We start from the raw sequence: 27,927 nt of genomic DNA on the forward strand, positions 1-27,927 counted from the left end.
AGCGATACATTAGTTTACATTTATTTGCTATCAAATATCTGCAGTTTTAACACATTTGGAGTTAATGCTGAATGTTGAATTCAATGCTGAATGTTGAATGCTACCTGAAGAACTAGAACTTGTGTTAATAAAATCAATATTTTATTCATAATCTTTAAGACATTTACTGTTAAGACGAGCATACAGAATAAAAACAACATTAAAATGTCCAACATCCCTTAAAAAATCCAACCTAAAAGGAATAAAAATGTTTATAAAGCATTCAGGAATTTAAAAAGTGTCCATATGCATAGCGTTATTCTGATGCAGAAGCATGAACTGTCTGTCACCGAAAAAGTCCAACTGCTTTTTTCTTCTTAGCCCGTGAGGTGGACCGATCCTCAGACCCAGCAGTAGATAATAATGGCAGAGTCTAAAAGCAGCATTCAGAAAGAAGTAACAAATTAATTTATAAACCAAATTTGTAGTCTGTCTGTCTGTCTGTCTGTCTATCCATCCATCCATCCATCCATCCATCCACCCACCCACCAACCTACCTATCTATCCATCTATCTATCTTTCCATCTATCCTCATGCCATCTAAAATGCAGGTACTTTTTGTTTTTTACAGCAAATAATTAATAAAGGTTTTTAGCTGAAATTGTGGTCCTTTGTGATTCATAAAATGCTCCTGGCACACTTTGAGAGTAAAAAAATAATATACAGGCAAACCAAAACTAATACCTAAGGCTTCTGAAGATGCACGGAGGTCTTCTGAAGTAAACCAATCACATTATTTACAACATTATTACCTTTAAATAATACAGAACCAACAAACCCTTTCTGATATCACTGTTAATAATGTTGTAAATAATGTTCAGTTTCTCCCACAGGCTGAAAGTTTCAAAAGGCCTCAATGTATTGTCAAGAGCAATACATTGCGATACATTTTTTTTTACCCTAAAAAGCTGTTACCATCCACCTGTTCTTATTTTTAAGTTGGAATATCCAAAAAAAAAGCTTATTTGGGAAATGTGGAGTAAAAAAATGAGAAGTGTCAACTTTTTATTCAATAAGAAATAATGGACAATCTATGATGGAAGCACAGCGTGTTCATTGAGTTTCCTCTTTACCTTCTGAGGCACAAGTAATTTATTATATAAGCTAAAACCGACCACAGTGGCTTTGTGTGTTAGGATTTTGTTCTCTTTGATTCATTAGTTGGAAAGATGCTTTATTCGCAAATGTTTATGCATCATTCCAGTTTATATGTGGTTATACGTGTTATACAATTGAAGTCTGTATTATTAGCCCTCCTGAATTATTAGCCCCTGTATATTTTTCCCCAAGCTCTGTTTAACGGAGAGAAGATTTTCTCAACACCTTTCTAAACATAATAGTTTTAATAATTGATGATTTCTTTTATCTTTGCCATGATGACAGTAAATAATATTTTACTAGATATTTTTCAAGATACTAGGAACATTTAAAGGCTTAATTAGGTTAATTAAGCAAGTTAGGGTAATTAGACAAGTCACTGTATCACTATGGTTTGTTCTGTAGACAATCGAAAAACAATATTGCTTAAGGGGGGCTAATAATATTGACTATATTCTAGCCGAAATACACACATTTTTCTGGACTTTCTCCAGAAGAAAAAAGTATTATAGGAAATACTGTGAAAAATTCCATGCTCTGTTAAACATTTGGGAAATATTTGAAAAAATTCACAAGAGGGCGAATAATTTTGACTATAACTGTACGTGTTATATGCGCTTCGATAGAAACAAAGTTTATGTGCACGCAACCACTGACTTCTTCTAAATTAACAAGGAACAATGTTTTAACTAATAACTTTCATTGTTCTACTGATGAAAACTCGCCTACAGGGAGAGTAGATTTAACTGCAAATGTTCATTTTGGGGTGAACGGTTCCTTTAAATGGCAGCCCCATAGACATCTACTGCAAAAGTGCATACTTTTTCTTTAAACTTAATTTCATTTTAACCCAGAATGTTCTTTAAAGGGAACCCATTAAGCAAAAATCACTTTTTTTAAGGGCTTTAAACACAGTTGCGTGGCAGAAGTGTGTGAATATAGCCAGCCTTAATTAATTAGTTCTATTTTTTATAATCACACTTCACAAAAACATTCTCCTTTTATACGTGTCATCAGAGGGGGAAATCCCCGCTCGTTAGTGACCATCTCTCCCCCATCAGCATAGGACATTGGTCTTGTTTTCGAATCTGCCACTATGCCGACACATAAGCATTTGTAGCTCCGCCCTCTTAAAAGAGAGCACAATCTCTATTGAATTTAAAGCGACAGTCACCAAAACGGCACAATTTATATCAAAGCCTAAAAGAAGCAGTTTCAAAGAATTATAAAACATTATTTGTGTGATGTTTTGAGCTGAAACACACACACACACACACACACACACTCTTGGGACAACAGAGGCTTATTATACATCTTGTAAAAAAGGGCATAATAGATCCCCTTTAATCATAATCAAAGTGAGTAACATTGTATTGGCTTCTTAGATTTGTATTTTAATAGCCCAGTTTTTTTTTTTGTTTTTTTAACTCCGAAACTCCGAAAACATAGTGGTTAAAGTTTACCAGCCTGAAGCTCAGTAAAGTTGAGTTCATGCCGCACATTGGATGTGAAAGGGCAGTTCAATGAAACGCCTACATTTACTCTTAAACAAAGAGTTCATGATGTTAAAGAAGTCATTAAATGTTTTACTTTATGATTTATTATAGCAATTCATTTATTATGACAACATTGAAGAGAAAACAAAGAGCAAACCTGTTGACTGTCCGCCACTTGAGATCTTCCAGATTCCTTGACATTATTGTGTTCTTGAGAAGCCAGCGAAGACCCAGCACCTACACAACAGACAAGAGAAACAAAATACACTCAAAAATGAGAACTTTGAGAAATCATTCATCCTCATGCCATTCACATCCCATGTTAACTTGTTAACATGTTAACTAATATAGAAAAGCGTTCAAAATGACTCCTAAATGAAACAAAAAAGCATCATAAAAGTGTTCAGTGCAAATACTGATGAGTTTGGTGAGACTAAACAAAATTTAGTGGTACAGTTCACCAAATATGGAAAATCCTGCCATCATTTACTCGTCCATCACTTGTTCTAAACCTGTTTCACTTTCTTTTTCTGAACACAAAAGAAGATATTTAGAAAAATGCTGGAAACGTGCAACCATTGACTTTCATAGTATTTGCTTTTCCTACTATTAAAGTCAATGGTTACCGTTTTTTTTTTTGCTTTCTTCAAAATATCTTCTTTAGTGTTGAACAAAATTAAGAAACTCATTGGGTTTGGGACCACTTGAGTGAGTAAATGTTCATTTTTGGATGAACTATCCTTTTAAGTATTTTTTAATAACCACTATTAACTATTTAAGAGTTATTTTGTGTTTATAAAGTACTGTATGGTGTGCTGAAACTTACAAATTCTTTGAAAGTTGAGAAAATGATGTAATAAAAATAATGCATGAATTAACATTTCTATGCTGCGTGCTCTTGTTTGAACTATATAAATGCTTTAAGCCGTTATAATTTTGGGGTGGATTTTTTTTTTTTTTTATGGAAATACAGAAATTATCCAATTTCATAAATAAATATCTTAATTAGTGTTTCAAAGATTAGTCAAAGTCTTAAGCCACCTCACACTGTGTGATTTTTTATAATCTTGAACGATTGTAGCATGTCAGACTGCATGAACATGACTCCCATGTCACACTGTAAGATCTCAGCTGCCATAAAGTCAGACTGAACAACAATGAATATGCGCCAAACACGAAAGAAAACGTCCCGGAGTTGGACGTCACACCCACGCGTGACACTTTCACTATCCCGCATTCTGGAATGATTCCTCACAGCTATTTTGCACGTGGCGTGTCCCAATAATAAATTGGTCATTTGAATTGTCGTATGGATTGCGTCATCAAATTCGGAGCTCCTATTGGTTCTTGGATTGATGCTCATCGCAGCTGTTGTCACACTGCAGGAAAGTGTCTGAATTCTTCTGACACTGCCAGAACTTCATCAGAGGAAAAATCTGATCGCATGTCTGTAAACGTCAAACCAAAGATCACCGATTTTAGCCTAGGACTTCAGGAATCTTTTAGGATTTCCCAAATTTGTCTCAGATGACAAAATCGTGGCTGAAATCTCATAGTGTGAGCAGGGCTTTCGAGTAATGGAATGACATCAGTCAAAGTAAACTAAGCCAGAAATTTCATTTGTGAGTAAATAACCCTTTAACAACTTAAATGTGGAGACTTTAAACACCTCAAAACAATGTTGTTGTTCTAAATGTTCAGTCGCAAGACACATCAAGAGCCAATAACATTTGATTCTGGCTTTAGGTGCCAGAACATTATTTAGGTGGATGTTAAAGTGTAACAACATCAATTTGATGGAATGGAGCAGCCAGAACGTTCTGCTGATCATCTGCATGTGCATTTAAGCTCAGTATTGATGAGGCAGTGACCTGTGGACTCAGAGAGGTGTTTATGATCAGTGATGTGCTTTTCTTCTGCAGTAGGGCTGCTGTCAGGGGAGCGTTTGCGTTTTTGACCCGTTTTCCCTGAATTCACTGCCATGTACAAGGCCTGCAACTCGGAGTCAAAGCCCAAACTGTCCAGCGTCACAGCCATCTGTGGTAAAATCTAGAAGACATGGAAAAGGAAGAAGAACCAAACCATAAAGACAGAGGATTATAAGTATGTATTAGTTTCCACAGAATTAGAAGAGTCGTGGGATATTACTTCACAATACCTATTCATTTAATTGGATTTTTTAAAATTGCAGACATAATTTTGAAAACAATACAGTGGAATATTATTTATTTATATATCCAATAATCTATTTGTTTGATTTGGTAATGTAACTGCAGTTTAAATACCAAAACAAACATAACCTATTTAATGTAAAAAAATGCTGAGTTCCACACTATTCCTTTGTGTTGTCCCATCACGAATCAATTGAGTTACCCTAATTGTTTTTACAAACCTAAGTGGATTGAACAGTAAACAATTAAGTTGTGCCAAAAAACCCTCAAGAACTCTAATCTATCTATCCATCCAGCCATCCAGCCATCCATCCATATCACTGTCTGTCTGACTTTAATGTAATATAGTCTGGTATATTTACCTTCAGCCCACAGCTCTTAATAATATTTCGTTTTTGGCCCTCTATACGAAAAAGTTTGGGCATCCCTAATTTAGATCATTAAATGCATTAAGTAACAACACAACACCAAAAGATTTTTAAAGGTCCCGTGAAGTGCTTTGAAATATGCATTTTTATTCGATGTTTGATGTAATAATCAAAAAACGAAGAGGGGGTGGGACATAGTGTAGCTCCTCCCCTTTAAAAAAAAACAACATCCAATAGCTTTTGTTTTATAACAGCTCTGCAGTGAGAGTGGTTGAGCTCAAGTGCATCAAATGAAAAGCGTAAACATTATTAACTTCTTTATTCATTCATTCATTCATTCATTCATTCTCTTTTCAGCTTAGTCCCTTTTTTAATCTAGGGAATGAACCACCAACTTATCCAGCATTCGTTTTACGCATACGGATGCTCTTCCAGCTGCAACCCATCACTGGGAAACAGCCATGCACGGGGAGAACATGCAAACTCCACACAGAAATGCCAACTGAGCTAGCCAAGGCTCGAATCAGCGACCTTCTTGCTGTAAGGCGATCGTGCTACCCACTGCCCCGCAGTGACACCCAACTTCTTTAATGTATGGGAAATATTTAATGGATTGGAAATATTTTATATACAAACTAAAATTCTCCAATTCGCAGCCTTCAATTTCATTAAAAAAAATTTGAAAAAGATGTAAATATTAAATATCTTAGAACAACCAATGTTTGTGTTATTACTTGTATATATGTTACCTGTATTTGTGTTATTAATTTAGATTTAATTTTTTCCTTTGTTTTACTGCTATATACACTCACCGACCACTTTATTAGGTACACCTGTCCAATTGCTCGTTAATGCAAATTTTCTAATCAACCAATCACATGGCAGAAACTCGATGCATTTTCCATGTAGACAGCAAGATAACGTGCCACGTCATAAAGTGCGAATCATCTCAGACTGGTTTCTTAATCATGACAATGAGCTCACTGTACTCAAATAGCCTCCACAGTCACCAGATCTCAATCCAATAGAGCACTTTTGGGATGTGATGGAAGGGGAGATTCGCATCATGGATGTGCAGCCGACAAATCTGCAGCAACTGCGTGATGCTATCATGTCAATATGGAAAAAAATCTCTGAGGAATATTTCCAGTACCTTGTTGAATCTATACCACGAAGGATTATAGGATTAAAGCAGTTCTGAAGGCAAAACAGGGTCCAACACTGTACTAGTAAGGTGTACCTAATAAATGTATTTATAATATCATTTAACCTGCTCTGTTAAGTTACTATCATTGTCACTATCGCTTTCTATTTTTGTGTAGGTTCCAATTTGTATGTTTGTTTTTTAGCGTTAATAAAAAAAATATGTGAGCATAATTTAAATAATAATAATGATTTAAAAAAAAAAATCTTCCTTTGAATGCATTATGATCATTGGGAGTGAAATACTCTTACAATGTTTTTTTTTTTGTAATCAAAAAAAAAAAAAAAAACCTTAACTGAAAAGGTCGGGTGACACCAAGTTCAGCAGGGTGATGGTAAAAATGACTGCATTCACACATTTCCCCAAAACACATTCTCTTTCACAACAGAGAGGACGACTTCTCAAAATTAGCTGTCCAAATATTGACCTGGTGAGATTGGCGACCGCTGGATGAATGAAGGGCCCCTAAATATACGTGTAGACATTTGGGGTTAACATTGATTTATTTTTATTATTTGTTTGGTGAAATATCATAAAAAAAAAATAATAAATGAACGCTTTGAGTTCCTCTTTAGGGACAGAGAGGGCAATGTGAGGAGAGAAGCCACAGTTCATGAGTGTGCAAAAAAAAATCATCTCTCTCGTTTGATCTGCTTATTTCACTTATCTACTGATCAATTAAGATGCTAATTAGTATTGATTATATGTGCAAGTGTATATCTACGCAATCACAGATAGCATCCTACATCATCTCTGTGCGTCAAAAGCGGTTGATGTGCATCTTGTTGATACACCTATTCATAGCTGGTAAACAGCATTGGCTTGTTTTTAGTGGTCTGTGGAAGAAGCAATGGACTCCAATGGAAGATTCCAGAGAGTGTCGTGATTCCTGTTCGGGACTTAGGGAAAGTGTAAACTATTGAGTGTAGACTAAGATGTTGAGACATAAAATACTTCATAAAAGTAAATGTTAAAAGTTCACTTAAGTTAATGCATTTAGTAATGTTAAAATGTTCACTTAAGTTAATTTAAAGGCATTACGTAGTGTTAACAAAAGTTAACTTTGATTAATGTCAATGCATTAAGTAATGTTAAAAAGTTCACTTAAGTCAATTCATTAAGTCAGGGGTGTCCAAACTCGGTCCTGGAGGGACGGTGTCCTGCTGAATTTAGCACCAACTTGCTTCAACACACCTGTCAGGTAGTTTCTATATCTAGTAAGAGCTTGATTAGCTGGTTTAGGTGTGTTTGATTAGGGATGGAGCTAAACTCTCCAGGACACCAGCCTTCCAGGACCAAGTTTGGACACCCCTGCATTAAGTAATGTTAAATAGTTCACTTAAGTCAATATTAATGCACTGAGTAATTAAAAAATTCACTTAAGTTATTACATCAAGTAATGTTAAAATGTTCCATTAAGGCAATATTAATACTGTAAGTACTGTTAAAAAGTTAACTTAAGTTAATGTTAATGCATTAAGCAGTTAAACAGTTCACTTAAGTTATTACAATAAGTTATGTTAAAATGTTCACTTAAGTCAATATTAACGCATTGAGTAGTTAAAGTTCACTGAAGTTATTACATCAAGTAATGTTAAAATGTTCCATTTAGTCAATATTAATACAGTAAGTAATGTTAAAATGTTAACTTAAGTTATTGTTAATGCATTAAGCAGTTAAACAGTTCACTTAAATTATTACAATAAGTTATGTTAAAATGTTCACTTAAGTTAATATTAACGCATTAAGTAGTTAAAACGTTCACTTAAGTCAATGCATTATGTTAAAATGTTCACTTACGTCAATATTAATGCATTATGATAAAAAGTTCACTTAAGTTATTACATTAAGTCATGTTAAAACTTTCACTTAATGTAAGTCAATGTTAACGCATTAGTGTTAAAAAGTTGACTTAAGTTAATGCATTATGTTAAAATGTTCACTCAAGTTAATACAATTAGTAATGTTAAAATGTTTACTTAAGTCAATGTTGATGCATTAAGTATTGTTAAAACGTTCACTTACGTTAATGCATTGTTAAAATGTTCACTTAAATCAATTTTACGCATTAAGTAGTGTTAAAATGTTCACTTAAGTTAAAGCATTATGTTAAAATGTTCACTTAAGTCAATATTAATGCATTGTTAAAAAGTTCACATGTTAATGCATTGTTAAAACGTTCACTTAAGTCAATATTAATGCATTGTTAAAAAGCTCACTTAAGTTATTACATTAAGTCTTGTTAAATGTTCACTTACTGTAAGTCAATGTTAACGCATTAAGTAGTGTTAAAAAGTTGACTTAGTTAATGCATTGTAAAAATGTTCACTTAAGTTATTACATTAAGTCATGTTAAAACGTTCACTTAAGTTAACGCATTATGTTAAAAAGTTCACTTGTATCTTCTGAATTAGAACTCGCACCTTAACATCTTTTCCGTTATTTACAAACCAGGCACTGCGCTGGTTCTTTATTCCCAAATTTTTCCTGCCTGCCACCAAAGTTGGTATGGGAGGATTTTCTTACATATAATATTTTTGAAAAGGCACCAATTTCAAGAACTTATTGTCAGCTTATCGATTTGGAGGACCGTAGTACTGCTAAAATTAAAAGTGCCTGGGAGTTTGAGTTGGGTGAAAAGTTTGAGGTTGACTGGTGGGCAAAGGCTGTTGACAGAATCTATTCAAGTTCAATATGTGCCCGGCTTTCACTCATACAGTTTAAAATATTCCATAGGGTTCATTACTCCAAAGCTCTGCTGTCTAGGTTTTATCCTAATGTGGATGACAAGTGTGACAGATGTCACATGTCACCCTGCAACTTGAGTCATATGTTTTTTTCTGCCCAGTACTACAAAACTACTGGAATAATTATTTTGAAACCTTGTCAAAAATATTCCAAACTAAAGTGTATATCTGTCCCACCACTGCAATTTTTGGTGTCTCCAAGGATTGGACACGATTTACATTTAAACAGTTAGAGATACTAGCCTTTACCTCATTATTAGCTAGACGTCGGATCTTATTTCTGTGGAAGTCGTCTAAACCACCAAGTGTTTCACAGTGGCTTGTAGACACCATGTACTTTCTGAAGGTAGAAAAGATATGATGCTCTCGCTCTGCCGATTACACATCTTTTTACGATAAATGGCAACCCCTCATAACTTACTTTCAGTCGCTTATAAGTTTGTCCACTGATTGTATTTTTCCAATTCATTGACATCACCTCCTCCACCCCCCCCCCTTTTTTTTTATATATAAATGTTTTATTGTTTCGTCACAAAAATTTAAAAGTGGAAGGTCTTTCACTATGTCTGTCATATCAGTCATTTATGTTCTTTTCACTCAATTAAAAAAAAAAAAAAAAAAAGTTCACTTGAGTTAATGCATTTAGCAATGTTAAAAAGTATTTTTTCCATCCATAGTATTTATTTTTCCTGCTACCCATGTCAATGGTTCCCGATTTCCAACATTGTTCAAAATATAATTTTGTGTTAAACAGAAAAAGGAAATTCGAAAAGTTTTGGAACAACTTGAGGCTGATTTCATCTTTAATTTTAGGTGAACTATCGCTTTAAGACCACAAATATAATATGACATTAAAATAAATCGATTAACAATTATTGTTCTTAATAGTCATCAATGTCTTCATGATACATATTCACCAAAAGAATTTCATACATACTAGAAATTATTTTTATAACCAACTATTCTAATCCCAACTAATATCCAACTAAACCAAAAATCAATATTGAAATCTGTAATAGTGTTTTCCTTTTTTATTGCCTGACTTTGAGCCAAACACACAAATCCATAGGGCAACAAATAAAGGCAGGTGAAGTATTAAATGGGCGTCATGGATTAAACCCCGAGAAGAGCTTCATTTTACAGTGGTCTATAAATCTGTCCTCACTCTCGTTCAGTCAACCTCCCCTCCAGTCCTCCTAAAAATATCTATTACCTCTTTCGCTCAGTTCACCCTCCATCTCACACTCCCTTAGTTTGCTTTATTAGTGGTGCATACTAAGACAAACAGCGCTTTATTATCATACTCAGATTAGGGATTCGAGCAAACTTCAGAACAAATTATGTGGCTTGTTGAGGTGTTTTCTTTTCCACATGACTGGATCGTTCTTCAGCAGGCATTAAAACAGGTAAAACTCCCATATTAGCTTCAGAATGTGTAGTATTTCGCACTGACCAAAGGAAATCGCAGCAGGTTTGAGCTGGTGTGCTTGAATGGAGGCATGGGGCTAATTTGCATATTCATATTTGCATATATCAGGGTTGAAAACACATTATTGCCACCAAAATAGGCGGAAAAGCCCACAGATTTAATACAAGGGTGCAGAAATGTGCCTGTTTATAATATAAATTATTCTAGCTGAGGGTGGAAAATATCACGGATGAATGGAAATATTACCTTTTAGCAATTTACATCAATTAGCAAATGTTAAAAATCAATTATTTTCTAAATTTCAGTTCATTTTATGATGAATTTGATGGTGTTGGAAGAAAACACAATGCAACAACAGGGCAAAACACAGATGGAATCACAGAATCCAGTTATAAAAAACAGAATTTGGCATGACAGAATTAAAGTAGTGCTGTTTTGTTTTAGTTGTAATATTAAATTGTGTTAAAATTGGTTCCTTTATTATAAGAATAAATGTTTAAGGTTCAAATACAATTTTAAACAGTTTGTCTGTAATAGTTATAAGGGACAGTTCACCAAAAAATGAAAATTCTGTCACTATTTACTCATCCTCCACTTGTTCCAAACCTCTTTGAGCAGGGGTGGGCAAACTCGGTCCTGGAGGGCTGGTGTCCTGCACAGTATAGCTCCAACTCTAATCAAACACACCTGCTTATAGATTTCTAGTGATCTTGCAGATACTGATTAGCTTGTTCAGGTGTGTTTGATTAGTGTTGGAGCTAAACTGTGCAGGACACCGGCCCTCCAGGACTGAGTTTGCCCACCCCTGTCTTTGAGTTTCTTTCTTCTGTTGAACACAAAAGAAGATATTTTGAAGACCATTGACCTTCATTGAGGGTGACGCGGTGGCTCAGTGGTTAGCAAGGTCACTGGTTCGAGCCTCTGCTGGGTCAGTTGGCGTTTCTGTGTGGAGTTCGCATGTTCTCCCAGTGTTTGCATGGGTTTCCTCCGGGTGCTCTGGTTTCGCCCACAGTCCTAAGACATGTGATATAGGTGAATTGAATAAGCTAAATTGGCCATAGTGCATGAGTGTGAATGAGTTTCCCAGTACTGGGTTGCCGCTGGAAGGGCATCCGCTGTGTAAAACATATGCTGGATAAATTGGTGGTTCATTGCGCTGTGGAGATCCCTGATAACCTTCATTGATTTTTTTCTTCTACTATAGATGTTAATGGCTACTGGCTTCCATTATTCTTCAAAATATTTCATTTTGTGTTCAACAAAAAAGAAAATTAATTAAAAAGTGAGTACCTTTTCATATTTTTTTCATAGTTTTCATATTTGGAATTTACTAATCCTTTAAGTATTTCATGTTAAGGTCAACACAATACATATAATAAAAAAAATAATCATTAAAATTGCCTTTATAAAGTATAAAATGAAGTGGTTTTATTGTCTGTCCCCTTATTAAATTAGTTAGAAAGTAATTCCATCATTCCGAGTTGATAATAGTCCAAAAGGTGATGATAATAGTTAAACATGTCAGTTTCTTCATGTTTTAGGTTGCTAATAGAATCATTCGCTCCTTCGTTTTTTCGGGCTTCACTCTCGCGTTTGTCTGTTTATGAAAGGATCAGATATCAGAAGCACTTCAATAAATCACACGCACGCTATTATCATCAGCTCAAGAAGTTTGTTATGTCAAATATAGACGCACGGCGAGCTCTCTGGAGAAAGTGAAACCGCTCGCACTTTTAGACAGCCTCGAAAAACAAAAACAGGACACGGCAGATTTTGTTCTTCTTAGCTTTGTGGCTGTTCATCAAAACGACGACAAGGTTTGTTTGAGCTTGGGTTGACCATGGCTTGTTATTATATGCATATGGTATTACAGAGTAATGTCTCGGCTGTGTATTTAAAAACGGCGGTTTCTTTGTTTTCATTCTTCTGCTTGTGTATGCGCGAGTGACGCTTCTCTGCAAACCAATAGCGTTCAGTTGCAAGTCTAGCTCCGCCTTTTGGGACCCTTTTGTTGTGCTAGGTACACTTTACAAAGGGTGCCCAAATAGTGGTACGGTACGGTTAGCTTTTAGGTTCCTTTTGACAGTGGAAATGGCCATATAAGCGTACCGAACCACTCAGTGGAAATGGGCCATAAAGGGTTAATGCTGTCAGCTGGTGATCAACAGTAAAAATGAAAAGTTTGACCTCTTCCCTACAGGGAAAAACAGCAACAATCAAGAATGGATGATTATTTGGTGTCATGGATTTGCAGTCACAAAATGTCATTATAATGGAAGTCAAAGGGGCAAAGTAAAAGCCACAAAGATAACAAAAGGGTCAATTTGAGCAGTACAAAAGCGTGTAACTAACAATTTTTTTAACAGTGTAAATATTTTGTTGGCAATTATTAAACGGTAAAGCACCCCAAAACTTTCTTAATAAATTATGAAATTATGGTTATTAAATTAAGTCTTTTACGTATACAAGAGCGACTGGTGTTTGACGGGATGTTACTGTTGTTCTGGCTGGCAGGGCAGCTCTTCTCAAGGCTTCAAAAGTAAACCACAGCCCAGCTCCAGCCACCTAATTACAGCTCCCGTGCAGCTCACCCTGTGGAAAACTGGACCAGAGCTATGGAGGAATAACAGAAAGAGAGACATCTGACCTCTCCAACAGTCCTGCACGCTTTCATGCTTATCAGATTGGGCTGATTATAAAGGCCAGGAGCCAAAAGCTTCAGTTACAAGAAGACATCTTGAGCTTTAGCTGGAATTAAGGCACGGATACCTGACAGATCCTATATATGAGTGTATAACAATAAAACACACACTCGCACAAGGGCAAAGAAGTTATCGGAGACGTGAGGGACGTGCTTGCCCCTTAAAAAAAATAAAGAAAGAAAAATCCCTTGCACTTTTTCCTGAGAATCATTATCAAACTAAATAACAACAACACTGTAAAAATATATATATTTTAAATTGTAAATAAGTTTATCATTTTTTTTACTAGCAAAAAAAGTGACAAATTATTTTCCACGCTATTTATTTTTTCAAAGTAATAGTTGTATAGAAATTACATTTATTATAAGAAATGAAAAAGGTTTCTTAGTTGTTTCTTCAAGTTGTTACTTGTCAACTTGATGCATATTCTAGAAATTTTATTAAGACAAAGACAGCACAAGCATGCATCTCCATCTTTTGTTTTTTATAAATATGTTATAGAGGTGATATTGCGAATTATTAGAACATTAGTACTTTCTTTATATATTTTTAAATCATTTAGTTTTCCTGTGATTGTAAAAGTGAATGCTTAGCATCATTGCTCCATTCTTAAATGTCACTTGACCTATCAGGAAACATTTATAATAACCAACGTTAAAAACTGTTTTGACAAAACTTTAGTGACATCATAAATGTTTTTAGGTTTAACAAAAAGTATATACTTTTAGGATGTAGTAGAAGTACACAAATTGGGACACAGCAATTGTTTACAATTTTAAAAGATATGATTGAACCTCTCGCCTTGACTTAAAGAATACTGTTTCCAAGACAAGACTATTCTCTCAACAAGCATTTATGCGCACTGTAAGATAATGCTTTAAAAATGCTGTATATACAACTGGGAGACATGATGTTTTAATAATTCAATCAAGTTAAATTCACTGTCTGGCCATATGGGGTGTCACTACAAAGTTTAGAATATGTTTTTATTGTCATTTCTTAATTTCTCACAATTCTTTCTCACCAAAACTGACCAAGCGCCTCTTTGCTGCTTTTCTGAAACTCAAACACGTACATTAAAAAAAAGGGTTATTTCTATGTAGTAACAGTTCCATGTAGAACTACATCGCCTTTTAGAACTACATCATTTAGAGTGTTGGGCTGGTTCCTTAAAAAGAGTAATTAGTTATAGTTACTAGTTCTCACAAATAGTTACCGAGTTAGTAACTGAGTAACTTAATTATAAAAGTAAGTAATTACCAGGGAAAATAACTATTTTTAACTACTTTTTACTTTTAAAAAAGTCTAATTTGTCAATTGACTATAAAATAAATATAAAACATTGTACACTAACGTACACTATAGTAATGTTGTTATGGAGCAATGTGAGGGACAACCACCAAATTCAACATTCATTCATTTTATTTTCGGCTTAGTCCCTTTATTAATCAGGGGTCACCACAGCTGAAAGAACCGCTAACTTATCCAGCACATGCTTTACGCAGTGGACTCCCTTCCAGCTGCAACCCAGTAGTGGGAAACACCCATACACTCTTGCATTCACACACATACACTACGGCCAATTTAGCTTGTTCAATTCACCTATAGCGCATGTGTTTGAACTCCACACAGAAATGCCAACTGACCCACCTGGGGCTCAAACCAGCGACCTTCTTGGTGTGAGACGACAGTGCTAACCACTGAACCACAGTGTCACCCCAAATTTATCATATTATGAATATTATCATTACTATAGTTACACAATAAAATAAAATAGATGGTTTAGAACTTTAAGTATTTATTGCACAGTCCATAATTCATAGGACGTGTCAACAAACAAATCTAAATATCAATTATTTTTCTTAGGAAATGTAACAAAAATAAACAAATAATAATAATAATAATAATAATAATAAATTTATCATTTATGCAAATGAAATTTATGAAACGGTCACACAACTGGTAGACATACTGTAGCCTACTTAAAGAATTTTCTTGTTCACAAAAGTAAACAGTTTAACAAGAAGTGCCCTCAATATACAGGAATACTGAACAATATACCAAACATAAATAAAAATAATAAAAAAATACACTGTAGTGCAAATAGAATGAATATGTAAACAGGTAATAATGCAAAACTCCACAGCCATATCCGACCATTGGCATGTGTAAAAACCCGCACTACTCTACTTCTGATTGGATACTCTATCCAAGCCAATCCTCACGTTCTCAGTTACACCACGTTCACAGACACACCAATCATGATCACTGGTTGTTTTCTGTCCCGCCCCAGCCCTGAACCCACACACCCACCCCAGAGAAAGAGAGGTCCTATGGCTGATAGAGACGCTGCTCATATGAAAACCACTTCAGCGTTCTTCTATAACGCACATTTTATTGTCAATAACGACAACTGCGTTGTAACGGGGGAAACAGTAATTCATTTGATCACTCATTTCTGAAAAAAGTCATCGCCATTAGTAACGCCATTTATTTATAGCACTGTTATTCCCATCACTGATCATTTAGAACTATACCGCATTTACAGTTGTGTATGAACTATCCCTTTTAAAGGCTCCATAATCATTTACAGTAATACCTTAGCCTAAAAAAAACATATGTACTTTATTTTCCATGTCTGAGATACATGACAGTTTGGGGTGTTTTTCCTGGTCTTTAGGTTCAGTAAGCTGGATGGGTCACTCTATCAGTGCCAAACCCAAACTGGGCTCATTTTCTCTTTTTAAGCCTCAACCCTAAAAAACCAACAGCTTGCGTCATCGAATCCCATTCACACACAAATTCATTCACCCCCAAAAGACCTGCACAGACGACAGCGCACGCACTAATATGGACCCTAAAACAAGTCTTTGTGTTAATCAAGCAAAAGTACACACTCCCACTCAAAACACAAAGTAAACGTTCACTCTCTCCTCTCACCTCAAAACCTTGGCCATGCGTCACCGTAGACATTCACAGTCTTTCAAACTCAACTCTACAAACTCATGGGGACCACGTTTTTAGTTTTTTTGCATAAGCTTCGACCGGCACTTCAAACAGGCCTTCAATCTGTCTATCCATCAAACACACAGCCCTAACCATGATCAGGAATCTCAAGAACGGACTCCATTTTTCCAGAGACATGCTATGTTTGTTTGGCATTTCGGTGAGACATTTTTTTTCCTAACACACCTTCGTTTTTTAATTCTGACTCGGGTCTTAAATGATTCTTCTGTGTGGAGTGGAATTTCCCGTTGTATTGTGAGACAGCGGGAGGCAAACGGCTTTGATGTGTCCCCCAGAAATAAATCAAATAACGTGCAAGCTTGCTTTTCAACAGACACAATACGTATTGTTAGAAATGTAGAGGCGTCCCAAACCGTGGCCTAGGGGTGAGCCAGTGTGCTACTTTCAAAGTTTGTTTCATTTCTGATATAAAAACAATGTAAAAAAAAATAATATTTAGAGTTGGATAGTAAATCTGGCATAAATATGAAATTACAAGAACATGAATGGATAAAAAAATTGTTTACCTGTGCAGAATATCAAATGCCATTTAAATAAGAGTATACATATTTAGAGTTTTATTAAAATTTAAACAACTTGGCTAAAATATGAGAATGTGATATTCTAATAATATTTGTATTTTACATAATTATATTAGGGGCAGCACAGTGGCGCAGTGGGTAGCACAATCACCTAACAGCAAGAATCTTGATGGTTCAAGCCCCGGCTGGGTCAGTTCGCGTTTCTGTGTGGAGTTTGCAACGTTCTACCCGTGTTGGCGTGGGTTTCCTCCGGGTGCTCCGGTTTCCCCCACAGTCCAAAGACATGTAGTATAGGTGAATTGGGTGGGCTAAATTGTCCGAAGTGTATGTGTGTGAATGGGTGTGTATGGGTGTTTCCCAGTGATAGGTTGCAGCTGGAAGGGCATCCGCTGCGTAAAACATGTTTGTGTAAGTTGGCGGTTCATTTTGCTGTGGTGACCCCAGATGAATTAAGGGACTAAGCAGAAAAGAAAATTAATGAATTAATAATTATATTATAATTAGTGCTGGGATTAATCACATTAAAAAAATTGTTTCGACATAATAAAGGTGTGTGTGTGTGTACTGCGTATATTTATTATGTACACAGTGCATCCTGCAAGTATTCATAGCGCTTCACTTTTTCCACATTTTTTTATGTTACAGCCTTATTCCAAAACGGATTAAATTCATTTATTTCCTCAAAATTCTACACACAATACCCCATAATGACAATGTGAAAAAAATAGTTTTTTTTTATTTATTAAGATAAAAAAGCTGAAAAATCACATGTACATAAGTATTCACAGCCTTTGCTCAATACTTTGTTGATGCACCTTTGGCAGCAATTACAGCCTCAAGTCTTTTTGAATATGGTGCCACAAGCTTGGCACATAAAATGTTTGCCCATTTCTCTTTGCAGTACCTCACAAGCATTATCAGGTTGGATGGGAAGAGACGGTGTACAGCCATTTTCAAATCTCTCCAGAGATGTTCAACAGGATTTAGGTCTGGGCTCTGGCTGGGCCACTCAAGGACATTCACTGAGTTGTTGTGAATCCACTCCATTGATATTTTGGCGGTGTGCTTTGGGTCATTGTCCTGCTGGAAGACGAACCGTCGCCCCAGTCTGAGGTCAAGAGCACTCTGAAGCAGGTTTTCATTCAAGATGTCTCTGTACGTTGCTGCATTCATCTTTCCCTCTATCCTGACTAGTTTTCCAGTTCCTGCTGCTGAAAAACATCCCCACAGCATGATGCTGCCACCACCATGCTTCACTGTAGGGATGGTATTAGTCTGGTGAGGAGCGGTACCTGGTTTTCTCCAAATGTAACACCTGGCATTTACTCCAAAGAGTTCAATTTTAGTCTCATCAGACCAGAGATTTTGTTTCTTATGGTCTGAGAGTCCTTCAGATGCCTTTTGGCAAATTCCAGGCATGGAGTGGCTTCCATCTGGCCACTCTACCATACAGGCCTGATTGGTGGATGCTGCACAGATGGTTGTCCTTCTGTAGAAGGTTCTCCTCTCTCCACAGAAGAACACTGAAGCTCACACAGAGTGACCATTGGGTTATTATTCACCTCCCTGACTAGGGCCCTTCTCCCCCGATCACTTATATGGCTGGCTAGCTCTAGGAAGAGTCCTGGTGGTTCTAAACATCTTCCACTTACAGATGATGGAGACCACTGTGCTCCTTGGAACTTTCAGAGCCGCAGAAATTTTTCTGTAACCTTCCCCAGCCTTGTGCCTCGAGACAATCCTGTCTTGGAGGTCTACAGAGAATTCCGTTGTCTTCATGCTTGGTTTGTGCTTTGACGTGCACTATCAACCCTTGGACCTTACATAGACAGGTGTATGCCTTTTCAAATCATGTCCAATCAACTTAATTTACCACAGGTGAACTCCAATTAAGCTGCTGAAACATCTCAAGAATGATCAGTGGAAACAGAATGTACCTGAGCTCAATTTAGAGCTTCACGGCAAAGGCTGTGAATACTTCTGTACATGTGATTTTTCAGGTTTTTTATTTTTAAGAAATTATCAACAATTTCAAAAAAATCTTTTTTCACATTGTCATTGTGGGATATTGTATGTAGAATAATGAGGAAATAAATTAGTTTAATCCATTTTGGAACAAGTCTATAACATAAAAAATGTGGAAAAGCTGAAGCGCTAGGAATACTTTCAGGATGCACTGTACACATATATACAGCACAGTCCTAGTTTGCACAATATTTAATTAATCAGTTTTTTATTAAAAATGAACAGAAAATATAGGAAAATGTACAAAAAAAGTCAAACAACAACAGTACAACATTTCCTCTTCAAGCTAAAGTCTATGTTTATCTGTTTTGTTCTAAATGTACTGTCAGGCTTCTTTCAGCACTCTCCAGAGTTGTTCTTGAGGTTTATAGTGTCATATCTTTCTTATTCTGTCCATGTGATGTCATACAGCCTCTATTATATTCACGTCTGGACCCTGTGAAAGCCATTTCATGACTGTCTGGGTTTTATCAGCCGCTTCAAATCTTCAAATAGGATTTCAATGCAATCAGCGGATCATTATCATGCTGAAAATGAAAACTATAACCACTGAAGTCCTTTCCAGAATGGATTAAAACCGATCTGTACTTTCCAACATTCACAATTCCATAAATTCAGACAACAGTGTTAACAACACTGGTAGGAATGCAGTTAAAATCAAGACTCTTTACAACATCAGCTTTCAAATGTCTTAAACAATTAAACCAAAATAACTCAAACTCTAACCTAAGCCCTAATCTAACAAATCATACATCAACTGAAAGATAATTTATTCACCTTGTATAATATTTGGTTTTGTGGTAAAGGGTCACATATATCCATTATACCATCAGTAAAACAACAGAGTTAATGTTTGCCTAAAACATTTGTATAATACTGTATATGAAATTAAATATTTTGAGTAATACATCTAATACTGGTGCCACAGTGTGTTGAAATGCCCCCATTTTAAGGGGGCGACTAGTATATGAGTGTCTAGTCCAGTGGGCGAGTGGGCGAACAGACTCATATCCTTTTCTCACACCACCGAGTCAAGCCACACATTTCTGCCTGCACATTCACCAGGCCAGTGAGAAATACCGGTGAATTCGCACAAACACACGGACCCAGATCAAACACACGCCTATCAAAGGACTCACCTCGCGCAGAAAAACACTCGGCCAGCACTTAAATTAAAGCTCGCAACTCAATCCAATAAATAACTCAGTGATTTAGCCACAAGAACATTACTCATAAAGAGAACAAAAAGTGGCCCATAAACACAGTTCTGGACTGAATTATGGCTGCTGGTTTGGCTCCTCCCCGTGTGGTCAGTGTGTTTGTAATGACTGTAAGGAAGAGCGGTCAGAAACCTGATGGACTGCCAGTCTCGCTTAGGGACGCTGGTACGAGCAAAACCCATGTAACTGCTCGACTAAACAAAGAAGTTGCTGTTTAGGTACAGTTGAAGTCAATATTATTAGCCAAATTAATTTCCCAAATGATGTTTAACAGAGCAAGGATTTATTTCACAGTATTTCTTATAATACTTTTTCCTCTGGAGAAAGTCTGATTTATTTTATTTCAATAAAAGTTAACCATTTTAAGGTCAATATTATTAGCCCCCCAATATTTTTTTTTTGGATTGTCTACAGAACAAACCATCGTTATACAATGACTTGCCTAATTAACCTAGTTACGCCTTTAAATGTCACTTTAAGCTGAAGAATGGTATCTTGAAAAATATCTAGTAAAATATTATGTGCTGTCATCATGGCAAAGATAAAAGAAATCAGTTATTAGAAATAAGTTATTAAAACTATTATGTTTAGAAATGTGTTGAACAAAATCTTTCTGTTAAACAATAATTGGGGGAAAAATAAACAGGGGGGCTATTTAGGAGGGCTAATAATTCTGACCAACTATATATGCTAACTCTTAAAGTGATACTTCACTCAAAAATTAAAAACTCTATCATCATTTACTCGCCTTCCACTCGTTTTTTTTCTGTTGAACACAAAGGAAGATATACTAAAAAATGATGGAAACCGGTAACCATTGACTTCCATAGTATTTTTTTTCTACTATACAATCAGAATCAGAAAGAGTTTTATTGCCAGGAATTTTCATATATACGAGGAGTTTGTTTTCATGACAGAGCTTCTACAGTGCAACAGAATTAAAAAGACAGGACAAAAAAAAACAGATAAATATATTTAAAAAAAAAATTGAAATAAGTAGTGAATGCAAATATACAAATCCATAAGTGTATGTACCGGCATATTACTATATACAACATTATATGTGGAGCTAAATGTGCAAATTGACATGTAAAGTATGTTAAATAAGTGTTTATGTGTATAAAAAGTAGTGATGTTTGTTTTACAATTACTATCATAAGGTGTTCATGAGATGGATTGCCAGTGGGAAGAAACTGTTTCTGTGTCAGGCTGTTCTGGTGCACAGTGCTCTGTAGCATCGACCAGAAAGTAAAGGTTTAAAGAGGCAGTGTGCTGGGTGTGAGGGGTCCAGAGTGATTTTGAGTCAACGGTTACCGGTTTAATAACCAGCAGACTTTAGAAAGCCTGCCAATGAATCATAATCAAGCATTTAACAGCACTGTAGCATAAACATGGAAATAAACCTTTAACTAAAGTTTTCAAAATTAAAATTACATGTGTCTGCGTTTGAAAAATTTAATTACATTGTGTTTTATTGTTTTAAAGAACAAATGAAAAAGATTAATGCAGCTATATATATATATATATATATATATATATATATATATATATATATATATATATATATAATTAATATATTTTTATTCATTTCTCAGTGAATATGGGCAATGTTTTTGGTGCATTTACACAAAACAGATTTATTAAAGAGATATATTTATTAAAATAATATTTTAGGTAGCCAAACATATTTAGAAATTGAAAGATAATACAATTAATTTCAAGCAAAATATTGTAAAAAAAAAAATTACAACCTACAAAATTTCAACTAAATTTTTCACTTTTTTTTTTTGCTTCTCTTGATTTTATTTATTTATTTTATATATATAACATATACATTTGGGTGTACTCATTTTTGGACCGTTATCGCAAGTTATTTTGTTAGATAAGCTCCAGATTTGGCTTCAGTACTGACTAATCTAATGTATATGCACAGATATAATATTGTATCGCTTCCTAATAAAAATATATTTAAAAGAGATTTGTGAGGGCTGTACTTAAATATGATGTGCACTGTAGATATACATCTCTAATAATATTTTAGGAATACACTGTAAAAAATGCAAGGATCTACAATTCCAACACAAATCTATTAAGTTAACTTAATATTTTTTGCAAATTCAAAGTTGTGCGCCAAAAAATATATATTTTTTTGATTCAACTCATTTTAAATTAGTAGTTTGAACAAACAGCAAAAGTCTTTTTCTTAGGTGTAAAAAGTGTTGTTTTAATTTTTTGTTTTAGTTCATTATAATACCTCACGGGCGTCACGGTGGTGCAGTGGGTAGCACAATCGCCTGACAGAGAGAAGGTCGCTGGTTCAAGCCTCGGTTGGGTCAGTTGCCATTTCTGTGTGGAGTTTGCATGTTCTCCCTGTGTTTTGCGTGGGTTTCCTCCGGGTGCTCCGGTTTTCCCCACAAGACCAAAAACATGCGCTATCGGTGAATTAGGTAAGCTAGATTGTCCGTAGTGTATGTGTGTGAATGAGTGTGTATGGATGTTTCCCAGTGATGGGTTGCAGCTGGAAGAGCAAAAACCTAAGCTGGATAAGATGGCGGTTCATTCACTGTGGTGAGCCCCTGATTAATCAAGGGAGTGAGCCAAAAAGAAAATGAATGAATGAATGAATAATACCTCACTACATTGTAATATCTGACTACAAAATGTCAAATTTTATTGATTCCGCTTAAGAACAAACATAGTCAACTTTTAAATTTAACATTTTACACAAATTGTTAAACTGATCATCATTTTTTTACATTGAAATAGGGCGGCCACAGTGAGGAAATTTCTCCCGCTGTAAATCTGGACACTTATCAGTGCAATAAGTGGTACTACTGCGAGACACCCCATCAAATAATGCATGCACCCACCAGTGATGTGCGGTGAGGAACTGACTGTAATTACGCAAATATACAGCGATTTTAATTATAAAAATGATTGAAATCATTTGAATCATACAGAAATTGCATTTACAGCACAGATCTGTGGACATTGACAAATATTTCTTTCATCATTAGTATACTGTACATCTCATGATGGCAGGTGAAAAAGATGACTCGGTTTTTGCGGTTACTCTCTTTGCTTTACAATTGGCTTGACAATAGCACGGTATTGCAATATTGCGCTTATCGTGACAGCCCTACATTAAAATAAATAAGTTTAGTTTGAATAAAAAAGTGGTCTTTTGGTCCCTATTGAAAATGTACCAACATACAAATCCTAAATACTGGAAATCCTCAAACACGCTCGACAGAAAGTTCAGTGTGAGGCAAAGCTACAAGCGAACTGTCACTGCAAACACTTTGTGAGCTCCCCAAACCACACCACAGCCTAATTATACACTGCCTGTGTGTATACATGTGTGTGTGTGTACTTGTTTTTAAATCCCGGTATAGACTTAAACCTGAACGCGCACAGGCTCTGGTTCCAGTCAATGGTTCGAGCCCCGGCTGGGTCAGTTGGCATTTCTGTGTGCAGTTTGCATGTTCTTCCAGTGTTGGCGTGGGCTTCCTCCGGGTACTCTGGTTTCCCCCACAGTCCAAAGACATTTAGTATAGGTGAATTGAATAAGCTAAATTGGCTGTAGTGTATATGTGTGAATAAAAGAGTGTATGGGTTTTTCCCAGTGATGGGTTGCAGCTGGAAGGGCATCCGCTGCATAAAACATATGCTGGATAAGTTGGCGGTTCATTCCACTGTGACGACCCCTAATTAATAAAGGGACTAAGCCGAAAAGTAAATTAATGAATGAATGAATGAGTCCCTACTGGGATATAAGAACATGTCTGTGTGTGGGGTGACCCTCAGCTCTGAGTCAAACACAGATCCTCAAACAGCAAACGGGTCTGGTTTCAGTACATACATGCGATTGAGCAGTTCTGGTCTCACATGAATGCTAGTTCTAAATGAACACGTTTGCACTAGTTTAAATTTAGCCAGAGACTGAATGTAAAAGAGTTTCGCACCTGCGTGAGGAAGTTCTCCTTGTACTGATGCACCTCGAACGGCTCTGTCTGGAGTCTGGCTGTGAGGAGAGAGTTTCAGATGAGTGTCAGAGTGCTAAAAACAGACACAAACCAAACTGCAGAAGACGCGATTGTTACCTCGACTCAGGATGGCTCCGTTCTCCTGATAGTCCTGTATTTCTGCATCCTTACGGGCCAAAAGAGCTGCAAGATCCTCTGCCTGTCGCTGCAAGACTCGACTCATGGCCAGCAGGGGGCGCACAAGCTGCCTGCACACCTGATTCACAGTCACACAACTACTGTAATTAAAGGGAAGGTTATCATTTTTACTTGTTTCAAACCTTTATGAGTTTCTTTCTTCTGTTGAACATAAAAGTTGACATCTTAAAAAATGATGAAAACCTGTAAGCATTGACTTTTATACATTATATTTTTCCTACTATGGAAGTCAATGGTTACAGGTTTTCATCTTTCTTCAAAATATCTTCTTTAGTGTTCAAGAGAAGTAATAAACTTCTAAAGGGTTGAAAACAACTGAGGGTAAATAGTAAATAGTCCATACATTTTTAGTTTAGGGTGAACTGCCCCTTCAATTTTGATTAAATAATTCATAAGGTCTCTAAATGATTCAAATGATTGACATTTTGACTGCAATCACTAGTTCACAATCCACTAAATGTTGTTCTACGTCAAACTTGTTCTAAATCTAGTAAATTATGAAACAACAACATTTACTGAACTGAAGCAATTTAAGTTTTCTTAATAAAAAGCAAGTAAAAACAGACAAAAAATTCAACATGCTTTGTATAAACTGACCAAATTGTTCAATTTAAAAATATTTATTTTAAGACTTTCTAAGTTATGATTTACAAAGAACAGATTAGGTGTTTGAAATTTTATAACACAGCTGCAAATCTGTATAATTTTTTCTATCATTTTTTTTTTTACAATGTATTGGTGTGAAAAATTCTGCAGCAGGAAAATACATTCACTAAAAAACAAATCAATATAAATTCATACATAAAAATGTAAAATATATAAAATTAATACACAAGAAAAAAATAAATAAAAAGAGAAAGTAAACAAATAATTAAGTAAATAAATAAGTAAATAAATAAAGTAATAAATAAGTATTAAGTATATAAGTAATAAATAAGTAATAAGTAAATAAATAAGTAATAAGTAAATAAATAATTAAGCAAATAAAAATTTAATAAGTAAATAAATAAATAATTAAGTTAATAAAAAGCAATATAAATAAATATTAAATAAGTAATAAAAAAATATAAGTAATAAATAAGTAAATAATAAATAAGTAAATAATTAAAGTAATAAATAAATAATTAAATAAATAATAAATAAGTAATTAAGTAAATAAGCAATTAATAATTAATAAATAAATAAGTAATTAATATACAAGTAATAAATAATAAAAAAATATAATAAAAAAAAAAAAAAAAATATATATATATATATATATATATATATATATATATATATATATATATATATATATATATATATATATATATATATATATATATATATATATATATATATATATATATATATATTGTTTGGAGCAATAACTCATTTGAATGTAAATGTATTATCTTTCTATTCCTAAAGTCAGCTGACCAAATAGATATATCGGTTTAATAGATCTCTTTTGTTTAAACGCACCAAAATATATCACATATATTCACTGAGAATTGTATATAAACATTCATTTTCAAAAAAAAAAAATGGGGACTCATTTATGCTGAGCTCTTATACGACACATATCATGCCATCAGATGTGATGTATTTGATAAGAAAGGTTCACACCACTGCTACAGGCGTTGTTGTGCATCGAAACTCCCAGTAGAAGGGCAGTCCAGCTAGTTCACTCTTGAGCTTGACCGTCAGGTTTTCACCATGCTGTTCAAGAACCGCCTGTGCTGCAGAGATCTGATCCTCATCCTGACCAGAGAAACAGGGCCGAGCCACAGAACACAGATGAGAGAAAAACGCCTGCGCAGGAGCCCGTAAACGCTTGTTCAGATCCTTCGCACAGAGAAAAGAAGGAGAATTTGTTAGCATGAAATAGTGCCTTAAAATATTTATTTTTATATTTAGTATAATTAATATTATATTTGTAAATTAAATAATCATAATTAGATAATACTACTATATTAAGTATATTTATTAATATTAGTACATTTGATATTTTTAGATTTTATTACAATAAAATAATTACTTTTTTGTGATAATTGATGTTTTTGTTCTGTTACAGACTTTCAAAAACACTAACAAATTTTATAATCACATAAAATTATTTTACTAATTATATGATTCAGAGTTTGGATTTATTATGAAATCACAGCACGTGTATAATATAACGCTACACTGTTTCGCCTTCATTGGTTATTAATTTGATTGAGGCATTACTAAATTAAATGCAATTTAACTAGAGTCCAGCAGTATACTCTTGCCTGTGCTCGGCTCTGTATATCATCAGTGTTCATCTCTTCTTCCCACACAGTACTTAGGTCAGTCAGCAGCACACGGTACTGAGAGTCACCAAACCAGGCTTTGGCTAGTAGATCAGAACCACTGATGTTCACTGGCACCCACGGCAGAGCAGACAGAAGAGCATCCATCTCCACACAAGGACACTGTACACAATCTGCATTACATTAACAGTAGAAGAGATGAACATGGTTATACATGAGTCTGAAGGGTAAATTATGTGTGGTTTTCCCATTACTTTTTGTATATCGATGTAATTTACTCCACAGGACAAAAATTGCTGTTTGTCAATGAATATTTTGATATATTTAATATATTAAAACATAAAAATGTATTGTCAATCTCAATTTTTTTTTTCAGATCAACATGGAAAATGCCTCCTTTTACGTATTGTGTTGACATTTTAAAACATTAAATACATAAAAACAACGTGAAGGTGAGCCAATAATGACATAATGTTATTAATATTTGAATATACTTTTGGTTGAACTACTAATTTAGTGAATGTGTGGACATGAGGTACATAAACAAACATGTTCTATTGTATTTTGTGGAAAACAAACAAACATTTGTTGATATGAAACGTAGCAATTTCTAAATGCTGTCAACTGTTTCCTGTAAACTAATAACAAACAATTAACGTTATAACTAATAACAGTAGATTTCTATACCTACTAGCAGTACATTCTAAAATACTACAATTACCGCAGTTATTGTAGTATGTCCATGGTAAATTTCCGTATGGATCTAGCTTTTCTTAAACTCAATTATTTGGCTCAATTTTGAGCTGGAAAACAATCAAACGTTCCATAATTTACGACACTTATTGAATACACAATTTATTTTCCAATCATGTTAACTAATAAACAAACTGTGAAAAGAGATTTCAAAAACATAAAGAAGGTATAACGATGTTAATAAGATATAAACATACCAGTACGAACACTCCAACACCGGGGCTGTTTCGACTGATGCACATTCCCTGTCAAAGCAGACGAGTATTAAAACGTTCCGGTAGGAAAGGTTCCGCCAAAACATAAACATGACTCAAATATTTGTTTGTTTGTTGTTTTTAGGTTACTGACTTTTGAAATTATGACATGCGTAAATCACAAATATTACTTTAAAATAATAGTTAATTTTAGTATAGTAATAACAACCTTGCTGGAAAAAAACTGCTTAAATAAACCTAAGCATGGTTGGCTGGTTTTAGCTGGTCATCTCCCAGCCTGACCAGCTAAGACCAGCCTGGAATGGCCAAAACTCCAGTTATAATGGAATAAATGAGATTACTGTATGTAAACAGGTTAAAATAATGACTTTTTACATCTAAATTATGACTTAAAAGTCCTTGTTAGGACAGACTTGACATAACTTAAACAACGTCAAAATGTACAATGATTA

At 34.9% G+C, this 27,927-nt stretch overlaps 1 protein-coding gene across 2 annotated transcripts; it reads right to left on the reverse strand.

Moving 5' to 3' along the window:
* Positions 1–27,893, reverse strand: nhej1 (nonhomologous end-joining factor 1). 2 transcript variants are annotated; one of them, XM_056459448.1, is made up of 8 exons: positions 27,458–27,893; positions 26,487–26,669; positions 25,840–26,058; positions 24,151–24,289; positions 24,013–24,071; positions 4,505–4,682; positions 2,791–2,870; positions 1–412 (listed from the first exon to the last, which is right to left on the reverse strand). In XM_056459448.1, the coding sequence occupies exons 1-8, from the start codon at positions 27,500–27,502 to the stop codon at positions 326–328; spliced, it is 990 nt and encodes a 329-aa protein (XP_056315423.1). In that variant the 5' UTR covers positions 27,503–27,893; the 3' UTR covers positions 1–325. The 2 variants fall into 2 exon arrangements, with proteins under 2 accessions (XP_056315423.1, XP_056315424.1); XM_056459449.1 differs by having other exon boundaries at positions 26,487–26,680; positions 27,458–27,536.
* Between the last annotated feature and the right edge of the window lie 34 nt (positions 27,894–27,927).

This window comes from Danio aesculapii, chromosome 6 (assembly GCF_903798145.1).
Source record: "Danio aesculapii chromosome 6, fDanAes4.1, whole genome shotgun sequence".
In the NCBI taxonomy this organism is placed as follows: Eukaryota; Metazoa; Chordata; class Actinopteri; order Cypriniformes; family Danionidae; genus Danio; species Danio aesculapii.